General features: G+C 37.0%; 1 protein-coding gene across 5 annotated transcripts in view; it reads right to left on the bottom strand.

Moving 5' to 3' along the window:
- Positions 1 to 2484: 2484 nt before the first annotated feature.
- Positions 2485 to 15032, bottom strand: part of LOC106083493 (neurofibromin) — a 91143-nt gene continuing 78595 nt past the window's right edge. For 3 of the 5 annotated variants that reach the window (XM_013246582.2, XM_013246569.2, XM_013246575.2), the window contains exons 22-25: positions 13437 to 13526; positions 8946 to 9148; positions 8528 to 8883; positions 7757 to 8088 (exon numbers count right to left, since the gene is read on the bottom strand). In XM_013246582.2, coding sequence (XP_013102036.1) covers positions 7967 to 8088; positions 8528 to 8883; positions 8946 to 9148; positions 13437 to 13526 — 771 coding nt within the window. In that variant the 3' untranslated portion in view covers positions 7757 to 7966. Of the gene's footprint in view, positions 3622 to 7756; positions 8089 to 8527; positions 8884 to 8945; positions 9149 to 13436; positions 13527 to 15032 lie in introns of those variants that run through there. The other 2 variants (XM_013246598.2, XM_013246591.2) reach the window with 2 other exon arrangements.

The raw sequence follows: 15032 nt of genomic DNA, 5'->3' as shown, positions 1-15032 counted from the left end.
AACCTCGATTTTTTTGTGAATGCAGTACCGTATGGTATGCAAATTTTGCCCATGAACATTCCACTAAAGAACTAAGGCAAACTTCTCACATATCAATGAGTTCAGTCCGATTCAAGTTAAAACTCAATGATAAGGGGCCACCTTTTTATAGCCGAGTTCGAACGGCGTGCCTCAGCGCGACACCTCTTTGCAGAGAAGTTTTACACGGCATAGTACCTCACAAATGTTGCCAGCATTAGGAGGGAAAACCACCGCTGAAAACTTTTTTTTTAATAGTCTCGCCAGTATTCGAACCCAGGCGTTCAGCATCATTGGCGGACATGCTAACCTCTGCGCTACGGTGTCTTCCTTATGGTATGGATGATGTAAAGCATTTATGGGTCGATTATGCATTGCAACCCAACTTCAGTTGCCCGTTGGCACTTGGCAAATTGTTTTAGAAATTTCCATTTCGGCATTGCATTACATATTTTTTTTTACAATTTATTTAGTAGCTGGATGTTCAATACACGAATGAAACTGGCAAACATTTTCAACTTTATACTAATTTTTATTTCATGATTTTATTTGCTGGCAACGCAACTATAGTTGAGTTACCAGCCTTAATCGGCTTCTTAATCCATATCGTACGGTAGTATTTTCACAAAAACATGAACTTAGTTCACTATCAATACCTATGATATCGATTTTTCGTTTGGCATAGAATTAAACTCTTGAAACCTATTCTTCATTCCAACTTTCAGGTAATATGCAGATCTCAACAATCTATCATTTGGTCGCTTTCTACAAATCGGACCCTTTTTATACCATCTACTCCAAAAAGTTTTTATATTAATTTCTTTATTCCGTTTGGCATTGTGTTATAGCCTCCAACAGCTCTCTCAATCGTTTCACATTCTTACCAAGGGATACCCTCAAAGCCAAATATATGTTGAACACTGTCTTCCAATTTTTTTCATAGATACAAATTTTTCCAAAATGTATTTCTATTTTGTCTAATTTTATTTTTGTCGAAAATTTTGTCAACATTTTATGGAACATTTTGCCGAAATTTTATTTTTATGTAAAATTTTGTCAAAATTTAATTTTATAAAAAACTAGCCGAACCGGGCCCGCTCCCCTGCGTTTTCTTTAACCCTCTAAAAGCTTCGCCCTGAATGCGGATATCGAATTCGTGCCATTGTAGCCTTTGACGCTGAACACGTTCGAATCCTGGCGAGAACATCGGACAAAGCGGTGTTTATCCCCTCTTAATGTTGGCGACATTTGCAAGGTAGAAGGCCATGCATGGTCATTCAAAAAATTTTCCCCAAGGAGGTTCGGATTCGGCTATACAAAAAGGTCCCTTATCATTGAGGTTAAACTTGAATCGGAAAGCACACTTTGATGTGTGAGGAGTTTGTCCCTTCTCGATTCCTGGTGGTAATGTTCTTCCTTAGGGTAATGTTCTCATTAGGGGAGGTATGGCACCTCAGACATTTCGACTCAAATATGGATATCAAATTCGTTCTTTATTCCCAACGGAAATGAAGTTCAGTTTAGGGGGTGCTTTAGGGCGTTCCCCAAAACACTTGGCTCCGAAATTGAATATCAAATTCGTTTTCTACTCTCAAATACCTTTCATTTGAGTCCCATATTGTCATAATGGGTCATATAACCCATTTGATGTATCTTTAGGAGGAAAAGCGCCACATAGACTTGAACGAAAATTTTATTTTATATTTTCAATATGGGACTCAAATAAAAGGTCTTTGTAAGTAAGGTACTAATCTGATATAAAAATTTGACCACAGGTGACAGTTGGCCGACCAGCAACCCAAAAATACCCTAAACGGACATGAAATATTGGGAGAAACGCCCCACTCGAACGGGCATGGTTTCAAATGAAAGGTATTATGTAGCTTAGAGGGGGAACGCCCCACCCAAACGGGCGTGTTTACCGATTGGAACAATATGGGTATCAAACGCAAGGTACTTGGAAGTAGAGTACGAATCTGCTAAAAATTTGGCTTCAAGTGTCAAAAAAAAACTAATGTATGTGGGGGCTACCCAATCCTCCAAACAGATAGGTGTGTCGATCGAGACAATACGGGTAGGTGTGTCGATCGAGACAATATGGTACTCAAAGGTAAAAGGTCTTTGGGAGTAGAGTAGAAAGTTCAGAAATTTAAAATAGGTCGACTTAGATTGTAAAGTAAGACCGATGGGAACAATATGGGATTCAAATAAAATATCTTTGAAAGTAGAGTACCAATCTGACATAAAAATTGCCCGACCAGCAACCCAAAAACACCTTAACGGTCATGAAGTTTAGGGAGGAACGACCCACTCGAACGGGCATGTTAACCGGTTGGGACAAAATGGTTTCAAATGAAAGGTATTTTGTAGCATAGAGGGGGAACGCCCCACCCAAACGGGCGTGTTTACCGATTGGAACTATATGGGTATTAAACGAAAGGTATTTGGAAATAGAGTTCGAATCTGCTTCAAGTGTATGTGGGGGCTACCCAATTCCCCAAACGGATAGGTGTGTCACAATCGAGACAATATAGGTAGGTGTGTCGATCGAGACTGTATGGGTAGGTGTGTCGATCGTGACAATATGGGTAGGTGTGTCGATCGTGACAATATGGGTAGGTGTGTCGATCGAGACAATATGGGTAGGTGTGTCGATCGAGACAATATGGGTAGGAGTGTCGATCGAGACAATATGTGTAGGTGTGTCGATCGTGACAATATGGGTAGGTGTGTCGATCGAGACAATATGGGTAGGTGTGTCGATCAAGACAATATGTTACTCAAATAAAAGGTCTTTGGGAGTAGGGTAGCGAGTTCAGAAATTTAAAATAGGCCGACATAGTTTGTTAGGCAGTTAAGATTTTTTCATTATTTTCTTAACATTTTCTGCATTATTTCAAACCAATTTAGCCAAACTTCCCAATATTTAATACATAAAAATATTTTAAAAAAATCATAGCTTTTATACAAGAGAGAAAAAAAACAATTAACATAAAAGTATGCAAAATATAAATAAATTTTAAAAAAATAAGTCATCATAGTACATTTAATTTACCTAAATTACAATTATATATTATAACAGCAATAAATAACAGTATTTGTCATAGTATCTTTTAAAAATACATACATACATACATTACATAAATTCCTTGAATCGATTGGCACAGTTAGTATATAAATTTTGAGATTCCAAGTTGTGGGGGTCGAAATGGAGATGGATTGGGGGGTAGGGGAGGAAATTAAAATGTGTGCCATTATTTATTTATTGTATTGTTCTTTGGTTGTTGTTGCCGTTGCAGGTTTGTCTAATAAATGAACCAAAATTTTGGGAATTTTGAGTTCATTTATACCAACGCATTTTGACGTGCTTAAGATTGATTAGGATAAGAGGATTTTTGGTTTTTGAAAAGTTAGGTTTTTAGATCGCCAATCACTATTTAGTAAAGGGTAGTTGTAAAGGGTTTTGCGTTTCGTTGTATGCCCTCTAGTTCAAGTTGAAACTTTTCAAAATTTAAAAACATTTTTTAAACAAATTGAGAAAACGTAGAAAATTTCTGAACATTGTACGTCTAGTGCGTGGCTGGTTGGTTGTTATTCATGCAGCTGAAATTAGATTGTAAAAAAGATGAGGATAGAGACAAATAATAATCAATCTTATACAACAAATTTTTAATTTCAAAAAATAAATTTTTTAATCTGTTTGTTTGTTTTTGTTTTGCTCTGATTAAAGCTTTTTGAAAATTCCCAAATCTTTTTTCTGTTAAATTAAATTTACTCCATTTTTATTTTAAAATGGTACAGTTGTATTTAGTTTGTTGTACATAAATGGATGGATATATTGCGCGCGCTTATGTTTTGTAATTGTGGGTGTAAGTGTTTGGGTTCTAAAACCTTTTCTTTCAAGCATCATAAAAAGCCAAAAATTCAATAACATTTATATTATATTACTTTTATATATAATAACAACTACATAGATTCGTTTTTAAATTGTTCTTTACACAAAAGCCGTTTTTTTTTTATATATAAAATTTTTGGTTCTTATTTTTGCTATTGTTGTTATTAAACACCATGCATTATTTGTATTAAAAAAGGTGTTTAAAATAGAAAGCTATAAGTATTAGTTTTTAATATTTCCATGTAAAGGAAATCTTTTCTAGAGCTACCAAGTAAATAAAATTTTGCGCAATTTTTTTGTGTTTTTCCTTAAATGCTATAAAAAAAGGTTGACAAAAAAAAATAAAATAAATGCATTTTAATTTTTTTTAAGTTACATCTTCTTTGAATATTTAGTTTTTGTTTAGTTTTTAAAATAATATGTGAGCATTAACCGTCTTAAGAAATGATTAAGGATCTAAAATAAATTTCCCTCGGCCACCACAAGTATGTGTAGAGTAAAATCGGGAGAACGTCCCCCCCAAACGGACATGTAGATCGATCGGCACAATATGGGACCTAAATCAAAGGTCTTTGGTAGTAGAGTAAAAAAAAAAAAAATACAGATAGAAAAGGGTCTGGGGACCGCCCCACTCTAAAAACCCCTAAAATGATATTTGGCTTAAGGGGAACGCCCTACCCAAACGGACATTCAGACCCATCGCTACAATATGGGTCTCAAATAATTGGTCTTTGAAAGTAGTTTACAAATCTGGTACCCAATTTGGGTCCAAGTGTCTGTGTAGCCGCCCGAACGCTAAAAACCTCCAAAATTGGCATATAGCCTAAGGGCAAACGCCTCACCCAAACACGGAACAATTTGGGAGAGCTGTGAGCACCACACACAAGCTGGAACATTGAGGTCCGATCTGGTGTGATGTTCATTGCTGTCATGAGAAGCTTAGCTGCGAGCTACCGGGCGCGTCCGCAGATTGCGGATAGTGGAATGCTCCATACGGAGTAGCTGTAACTGCAGTCGCGGACAATCAGCGATATCGAGCGGAGAGTCTCAGTGAGAGGTCGGGTGTCACCGGCTCTTGCACAAATACTGAGTGCCTATGAGGCTCGATATGACAAAGCGAGTTATTGGCGCCTTTAAATAGCCAATGGCCACCATGTTTTCGCGACGATCGGTGCTTTGGACCGCAACGAGCTTGCTCACCTATAGGAGCTTGGCGAGGATCGCCATCTCCACATGACAATGTGGTTACAACAACATCATAATTTTAACTGATAAGTTTGCCTCTGTTTTTTAAAGGAATGTTCATGGGCAAATTTTAACTGAGCTAATAATACTATGAAACAGTTTCTGGGTCATGATCTTCGAAATTCGAACTTTGTGTGATAGTATAAGGTCAGAAGGGCAAAACTCAAAAAGGGTTAGAAGGTCTCAAACCAAATATTTGTAAGGAGCTTCTAATGTAGCATTAATCGAAGATGGGTCAACCAATCTCTCACATATAACTTGAGTATAGTGGATTGGAAGTGTTGAAGGTATCCAGGAAAGTAGAGCGCATTCAAAGTTGGACCCGTATTTTACGAGTTTTCTTTGATTCAAATTTTATAACATATTTAAAAAATTTATTGATACTATACTCCACTCGACTGACCCAACTGCTTGATGAAAGCACTCCTTGTTCCGATGATATAATGGCGCAGTGGCAAACTATTGCCCATCCCATGGAAAATGCTTGGCTACCGGAAGCCTCCTCCAAGAAACTCATGGTACGACCAAGAGTATCGAGATGTTACTGAAGCCAAGAATGCGGCATATAGAGCAACCCTGCGATCAGTAGCAACGCGCCTGTTGAAGGAGGGTATCAGGAGAAAAGGAGAGAGGAGAAACGTCTATTCCGCAGAAAGAAAAAGGAAATGGAAAAACGTGAGTGTGAGCGAATTGAGAAAGAACATTTTACTCAACTGTTGGTGTCCGGTGTTGGCGGCGAAGAGGATACCGCAGAACCAATCCCGGATGATGGTAAAGAATGTTTACCTTCTAGTCAGAATGAGGCCCAAGTAGCAGTGACCCGACTAAAGAACAACAAGGCAGCAGGAGCCGACGGGTTACCTGCTGAACTATTTAAGACCGGAAGCGATACGCTGATAAGGCGTATGCATCAGCTTATCTTCGCAATCTGGCTAGAAGAACACATACCTGATGATTGTAACCTTAGCATACTATGTCCCGTACACAAGAAAGGAGACAAGACGGAATGTGCCAACTACAGAGAAATAAGAACCATCCCCATCGCATACACGATACTCTCGAGCGTACTGTGTGAAAGATTAAAACCTAAAGTCAACGAGATAATTGGGCCCTATCAATGCGGCTTTAGATCTGCTAAATCCACCCTGGACGAGATATTCGCACTGCACCAAATCCTGGAAAAGACCCAAGAAGGACAAATCAACACCTACCATCTCTTTGTTGACTGAAAAACCGCCTTCGATACTCCTTTACGTTCAAAGGTATTTCAAGCCATGTCTGAGTTTGGCATCCCTGCAAAATTACTAAGACTCTGCAGGATGACACTTGCTGATACACGTTCCTCAGAGAGAATAGGAAAGAAACTCTCTTCAAACCATTTAATACCAAACGAGGTTTTAGACAAGGAGACAGCCTATCGTGTGATCTCTTTTATATTCTGCTGGAGATGATTATACGATATGATATATCTGACAAGAGATATATCATATCATAGGTCGGTAACCGGAAGTAGTAACAGCTGCCTTTGAAATAATCGAAAGAGAGTCAATGAAAATGGGTCTGGCAGTAAATGGAGATAAGACGAAATGGATGGTTTCAACTTCTAAAACGCCTTGTACAACCGAGCAGATAAAGAAAATGGAGAAAGTTCCGTACCACAACTTTGAGATAGTCAATAACTTTATCTACCTAGGCACCGCCGTAACCGAAACGAATGACACCAGTTTTGAGATAAAGCGAAAAAGAATACTGGCAAACAGATGCTACTTTGGACTAAGTTTAGAGCAGTTTAGAAACAAGGTCACCTCTCGACTGACGAAGATTACCCTATACAAGAGACTGACACTACCCGTTTTGTTATATGGTTCTGAGGCATGTGTACTTGTGAAAGCAGATGAGGCAGTGCTTGGAGTATTTGAGAGAAAGATTCTTCGTAATATATATGGACCAGTTTGCGTTAATGTAGAATATAGGCGACGTATGAACCACGAGCTGTATGACGATGATAGCATAGTTACATGCATCAAAATACAACGGCTGCGTTGGTTAGGTCATGTTGTCAGAATGGATGAAGAAGCTTCAGCACAGAAGTCTTTTGAAGGCAAACATGGTCGTACACGCAAACCGGGAAGACCAAAAGCCGAGATCAAGTGGTGGAAGACACTTCGAAACTTAGAGCCAGAGGTTTTTGGAATGAGCGCACAAGATCGAGGCGCACGGAACGCTATTCAACGTTCGGCTAGTGGAACATATATTCTGTCATAGCCAATTAAAGTAAAGTAAGTTGATGTTATCGATATTTAAGAAGAAATACTATCGAATGGAGCGAATATCGATGATTTGTCAGCTCTACTTGAAGTGTTAAGACCAAATTTTTATCATTTCAAAACTAAACAAAAAAAATAAATATTCAAAATAATCTAAAAAATTTGCTAAAATTATAAATAGTTGTTTCTTTAACAAAGCAGCATAACAATAGTAGTGTTTTTGTTTTATTTTCTATATATAAACATTTGAACTATCAAAACTACGAATCAATTAATTTTCAAAATACATATGATGGTGGTTTCTGAAGGTTAGTAGCAAATTGTTTGTTGTTTTATGTTTTACGTTTTTTTTTTTCTTAATTTTTTTTGGTATATGGCAGTAGGTGGTATATGGTGGAGTTGGTGGTGGTGGTGGTAGTTTAGGTGGTGGGCATGATGTGATATCTATTTTGTTAGTACTCAATTAGTTGGTTAGTAGCAGTTTGTTAGACTAGTTAAGGATTTAGAGAGCGTGTGTCTATTATCCAGAGTTGGTTCATTGTTAATTGTTATGTGATGGACTTTCGGTGAGACGGTGCTTGGCGCGTGCTTTGCTGTGTGATGCACGGCGGAGAGAGCTTACACTGCCCCCAAATTCATGATCTAATGATTCCGATGAGAAAGCTACAGATACAGAAATAAGAAACGAAAAAAAGATAAAGAAACAACTTTACAACAATCTCAACAACACAAACACTATGATGATGAAGGTGAAGGTAGTGGCGGTGGTGGTGGTAGGCCACCCCTTAACTGAGGCATTAGTACAACATTATGATTGTGGATGTTTTGATAAGTTAGGTCAAGGTTAGGTTTGCAGGATAACTTTGGGCAGCTTAAGGGTTATGATGTTTTTGCTTGGCTCTGGGATTGTGGGGTTTTTGTGCTGTATTTACAATAAAAGCTTCGAAATTTCTTTAAAAATTTTTGGTGGCATATGCAACTACTTTTTTTTAACCCAAGCGTATGCATAAACAATCCAATGGATAAATCAACAATAAAACGAACCAAACATATATAGGCATGAGAATTTGTGCTTTTCGTTAGGGGTTTCTTGGATATTAACCTTTATCCGTTGGTGAGCCCAGCGTTAGACTGCTGAGGCTGGAACTGAGATTGTAGGGCCTTACTAAAGGAACTATGGGTGTTTGTTGTTCATCGCCTGGCAGGCAAGTCTCCACCATGGCCTCCAGGCAATTGACAAACAATTCCGAGGATTCACCCATTACATTGTATTTGGTAAAGGGTCCGGCAAAACGCCATAAACCACCAAAACCACAACTTTGTAGAAAATGTAGTTGCTGCTGTGAAGGATCCTCGCTGGCCAACATATTCTGTATGATATTTTGTACTGAATTCAAGACCACCTGATCATGAGACACCGAGAGAATGTTGTTGATTTTTTGGTCCAATAAGGAGTGGCTGTAATAAAAAAAAAAGATTCATAAAAAAAGGATTACCAAGAAAAAAGAATTCCAACTTACATGACAGGAAAGACTTTTGGAAACACCACCGAACCCTCCGCCAGATATTGGTAGAGTACTCGAGTCTCATTCTCATCGGAGGTATATTTGACCAATGTTGCCAATACGGTAAGTACCAAGGCTTGTATGGATAGATCGGGCAATACTTCTGGATCCAGCAAAACATTCGATTCATTTGAGACCGAGGTGCGTGAGCCACGTTCCTGCATGGTAGAAAATAAATTTTGTTTAACAATCTCTTGACTACTAATCATGACAACTACTTCACTACTTAAAATGAATATTGAAAATTGGCAATCATTTTAAAGGTTCTCTTCTTGGCCAAGGAATTTGTTATTCTTTATAGTTTTTTTTGTTTTCATGCAAGATAGTGCCTATTTTTGGTTACATAAACTTAAAAAAACAATAAAACTTTTATGTGCTTACTAAATTATTTAATGCAATTGCAGTTGAATGTAATGCTGTGAGTATGAGTGATTAATGTGTGCGACAGTGATTGAAGTGTAGGAAGTATGGATTTGATCCTTTAAAACTGGGGAAGAGTCTTCATTTTCAATCATCTATAGGGAACTACAGCTTTTGATGTGCTTGTGGTTTTAGGTGGAATAGAAACGTGAACGTGTGCTTAATAGAATCCTAACATAAATAAATCCCTTACATTTCCCTAATAATGCCACTATTTTAGGTTAGTTAGATTAGGTTAGGCTGAATGCGTAGCCCATCACTCTGAGTTCACTCAAAGGCCAGTCTAGTGAGAAGAAGTATAATGGATCAAGAGACGCGAGAATGATGGTGGTACATTGAACCGCACCCCCAACACCAATTGCGCATTTATTTATTCAGAACTGTTTTCTGTCACATCTATGCACCACTCTCTCTAGTAACCACTTACTGTTTTATACTTCTTGGCAGATTTATTTTTTTATATCCTTTTTCTTAAATAGTCTATTCACCACATTTGCAAAAGTTTCCGTTTAGTTGCCTTACCATTGACGATACCCTCGTGTAGACTGCACGATTGGGATTGTAAATGGGCCAGATCGGTGCATGTTTTGATATAGCTGCCATATAAACCGATTTAGGGTCTTGACTTCTTGAGCCCCTAGAGGGCGCAATTCTCGTCCGATTTGACTGAAATTTTGCACGTGGTGTTTTGGTATCACTTTCAACAACTGTGCTAATTATAGTTGAAATCGGTTCATAACCTCATTGATTTCTTGAGCCGCTAGAGGGCGTAATTCTCATCCGATTTGGCTAAAATTTAGCATGAGGTGTTTTGATATGACTTCCAAAAACTGTAATAAGTGTGGCGCAAATCGGTACATAACCTGATATAGCTGCCATATAAACCAATCTGGGATCTTGACTTCTAGAGCCTCTAGAGAGAACTATTCTTATCCGATTTGGCACAAATTTTGTACAACGGCTTCTCCCATGGCCTTCAACAAACGTATGCAATATGGTCTGAATTGATCTATAGCTTGATACAACTCCTATATAAACCGATATCCTGATTTTGCTGCTTGAGCCTCTCATCCGAATGGACTGAAATATTACACAATGACTACTAGCATGTTCAGCATTCAATTCATTTATGGTCCGAATCGGAGTATAACTTCATATAGGTCCAATAGCATAACAGTCCTTATTCATTATTCATTGTTTGCCTGAAAAAAAGATACTGCGCAAACAACTCAACAAATGCGCTCCATGGTGGTATATAAGATTCGGCCCGGCCGAACTTAGCACGCTCTTAGTTATTTTCTTTTATTTCTTTCTTTTTGCTGTGACTTTTGACTTTTCCGGCAGAGCTGCTAGCTTTGAAGAAAAATAAATAGCTTGACATTTGTTATCAAATTTTGAGAGCACAAAAATTTCTCTGTAATTTCAATCCTCTTTATGTAAGTGCCATACAGTAAGCAGTCTCAGTCTCTCTCTCTCTCTCCTGCATATAGTTTATCTTAGTTTTCTCTGCACGTGTGTGGGGGTTACACGTGCAGAGAAAACTGCACAAGATGTACAAGCCATTTTGCCAACTAATTTTACTGTAAGTGGCTAGTCGGCAAATTTGTCAGTGTATATTTGTGGATGCCCCAATTATTTCACTGACTGTTGTGTTTTTTATTTCGTCAAACCAAAAACACAAGGCCAAACATCTAGACAGACAATGTATGTACGAGTTTTGTGTCCTTATCATCGTTGTTGTTGTTTATAGATACATTTTCATACATTTTCAAGTGGAGTCAAGCCTGTAGGTGAGCAAGCTCGTTCTGGTCCAAATAACAAATCGCGCCGGAATAAGGTGGTGATTGATAATTAAAAGTATTAAATGTCGCCAATAACTCGCCTAGTCATTTCAGGCACTCAGTATATGTGCAAGTGCAGGTGCCGACCGGCCACACACTTAGACTCTCCGCTTGATACCGCTGATTGTCCGCGACTGCCGTTGCAGCTTCTTCGTATGGAGCCTTCCACTATCAGCAACCTTTAGACGCGCCCGGTAGTCCGCAGCTAAGCTTCTCGTGACAGCAATGAACACCACACAAATCGGTACTCATGGCTCTAGCCTGTGAACACATTTTTACACATATCATCAAACTGTCACTGCCAAGTTATTTAGTAAACTCAATATTTTCTTCATGGTAAAGTAACAAACAACGTCTGCAAATCATATAAATATACTACCAAAATTCGGAATCAGTGACCGCTACTTTTAGAACAAAATTATCTACAGTGACGAAACTCATTTTTGGCTAAACGGGCTCGACAATAATCAAAATATGCGTTTTTGGTCAGGTGAAAATCCACATGTGCTTCACGAATCAACACTTCATCCACAAAAAATAACTGTTTGATGCAGTTTGCATGCGGGCGGTGTCATTGGGCCATACTTCTTAATCGACGGTGCTAATCTTCACGTTACCGTGATTAGATAAGTTTAACTAACACACCATGCTCCCCGATTATTTTGGACCTGAATTGGAAGATATGGACCTGTACTGCATGTGGTTTCAACAGGAGGGTGCCAAAAGCCATACAGCACACGTTACAATCGATTTATCTAAAAGCAAATTAGATGAGCGTGTTATCTCAAGAAATAGCACAGTCGATTGGCCGCTGCTTTCGTGTGATTTGACGCCTCTAGTCTAATTCCTTTGTAAGATCAGCCGTAACTCTCTTCTGCCATTTATTTGAATTAAACAGCTGCTCAATGCTGCGAATTTCTGCTAGGGAAAAAAACCTCCAGTAGAAATTTTCAGGCTCTCAATTACCAAACTCTCAAAACCTTGCTTGTTCTCACGCACTCTCCCGCTCTCTTCTGCTGGCAAATAAAGTATGCGAACGACTTCCAGTAACAATTTGTGCAAATTTGCACAAATTTTTGAGTACACAAACACATTTAATGCAATCACACTATTGCCCTTGAACTCTACCACGAATAAAATCCAAATGCTTTTGGTGGCTTGTAAACAATAGAGTGTGCTGTCTATAAAATATATATACCAACTCTTGGTAACACTTCGTTACCCTGTAGTCTAACAGCCTTCTCTGATTTAGCTTGAGTTCAGTTTACCGCTATCGATAACATCATTGATTGCACTGCCACTATCATACGTGGAACAAACTCTCTATCACTCTCTCGTTAAACACATGAATACATTTTTATGTATGTACCTGCAAACATTTTCTTTAGCGTGAGCCGCCAAATTAGCACACAAGGAAGTTGAGTACCCAAGTGCAGATGATAAAAAATTATTTAACGAAGCATGAATGAAAGAATGGCGATACTAATGTGTTTTGTTGTTCTCAATCATGAAATCTCTATAGACTATCGTCCAGAAGTACTCAAAAAGTGACAATTCAGCGAGGTAGCCCCAAATGTTTGTAGAGCATCTCCCTAACTGCGACTGCTTTAATCGTATATACGATTAAACGAATTTTGTATTCTCTTCACTGAAGTTTTACTTTGTAGTCAATCACATTTTTTTACAACTTCGTTATAGCATACTCTCTTTCTCAAAAAAAGTCTTTCAATCACATTTGCATTAGTTTACCGCTATCGATAACATAGTAAACTGCACTGCCACCAATATGCGTAGCTTAAGCTTCATTTAATTTAATAACTATCGATACCATCGCAGACTGCGCTGCCGCCATCATGCGTGGGCATCGTACAGCAAACGTATATCACGGTCTCTCTCGCAGATGTTTGTATGTATTTACGTAACTGTGATTTGTTTGAATAATAGAAATGAATCTGCTCTCACATTTTTATCTAAGAGAGAGAGAGGGAGAGAGAACTTAAAACTCTCCGAGAACCTTAAACTAAACAAAATGATTTTTTAAACCTCATTTAAAGTGTCTTTCAATTAAAGTGCACACATATGTTATTAGTGTAAACACAAAACTAGAAGATCAATAAATAATACGCCATAAAAATGTAATAGAATTTGAAAAAAGAAAGAAAGTAATAAATAAAACGTTGTATACCTGACGATCTTCGATTCCACTCGCATTATTTGGATCTTTGGTGGTTGGTACCGAAAAGGAGCGTTGAGTTTTGAATAAAACTCTCGCATTCTTCAGTCACAGTTTTTTTTTTAGTTTTAATTTTTTGTATTTCATTCAATAACACAAAACGCCAATAAGAGATAGATTATATTTTGCATGCAAATAAAACAAAAAATAAATAAAAATAAAAACATTTTCAATTTAGAAATTATTTCAAAATTCAGAGAGAACACAAACACGCAGGATTATGGATTCATATAAATATATGAGGGCATGATGATACAAGGAGACATATGCATTAGAGAAATAGAGTTAGAGATCGGAAAGAGAGATTGAGAAGAAAATAAAATGCATGAGGTTAAATTATAGCGCAAAAGCCAAAAACACCAATTTTAGCAAGCACAGAAGATATACAATTTTATGATCAAATTATAATTTGAAGTTTATTTAAAATTAAAAAAGAAAGAAATGAAATAATTGGATATTATATTATTGTAGAAAAATTTATTTTAAGTTTATTGTATATAAATTATGGGATTTATGGAACAAAATCGATAGTATATTGCAGCAGATAGTACTTTTAAAAAGGAACTACAATGTTGCCTTATTTGGGGGCTATCGGTCAAATAATTCAAGAACCAAAGATGAATTTTTAAAAGGAAAGCAACTAGCTGTTATCCCATACATACCTAACCAGGTTTAACCAGAATATTAACCTTTTCGTAATGCAACCTGCGTCCGCCACCCTTAACACCTGAACAAGGTAAAGTACTAAAATGTGCAGAGGAATCTCCTGACATCTTCAAAAATATGGATTAGGATCCAACGTTTGAAGTACCTAACATATCGTCTCCCTATAAATAATGTGATCCTAAAGTACAAGTCGATTTACTTGATAGATACCGAAATGACAAGTTTTAATCTGGTTGGTGAAAGCACAGCTCACCGGGGCAGGGCCTGCCACAGAATTTTTTTGAAAGTTTCCTACAGAAATGAATTTTTGGTAAAATTCCTATAGAAATGAAGTTTTGGTAAAATTTCCTATAGAAATGAAATTTTGACAAAATTTCCTATAAAAATGAAATTTTGACAAAATTTCCTATAAAAATGAAATTTTGACAAAATTTCCTATAAAAATGAAATTTTGACAAAATTTCCTATAAAAATGAAATTTTGACAAAATTTCCTATAGAAATGAAATTTTGACAAAATTTCCTATAGAAATGAAATTTTGACAAAATTTCCTATAGAAATGAAATTTTGACAAAATTTCCTATAGAAATGAAATTTTGACAAAATTTCCTATAGAAATGAAATTTTGACAAAATTTCCTATAGAAATGAAATTTTGACAAAATTTCCTATAGAAATGAAATTTTGACAAAATTTCCTATAGAAATGAAATTTTGACAAAATTTCCTATAGAAATGAAATTTTGACAAAATTTCCTATAGAAATGAAATTTTGACAAAATTTCCTATAGAAATGAAATTTTGACAAAATTTCCTATAGAAATGAAATTTTGACAAAATTTCCTATAGAAATGAAATTTTGACAAAATTTCCTATAGAAATGA

This window comes from Stomoxys calcitrans, chromosome 2 (genome assembly GCF_963082655.1).
Source record: "Stomoxys calcitrans chromosome 2, idStoCalc2.1, whole genome shotgun sequence".
Classification (NCBI taxonomy): Eukaryota; Metazoa; Arthropoda; class Insecta; order Diptera; family Muscidae; genus Stomoxys; species Stomoxys calcitrans.
This window is presented reverse-complemented; position numbering and strand designations above follow the sequence as displayed.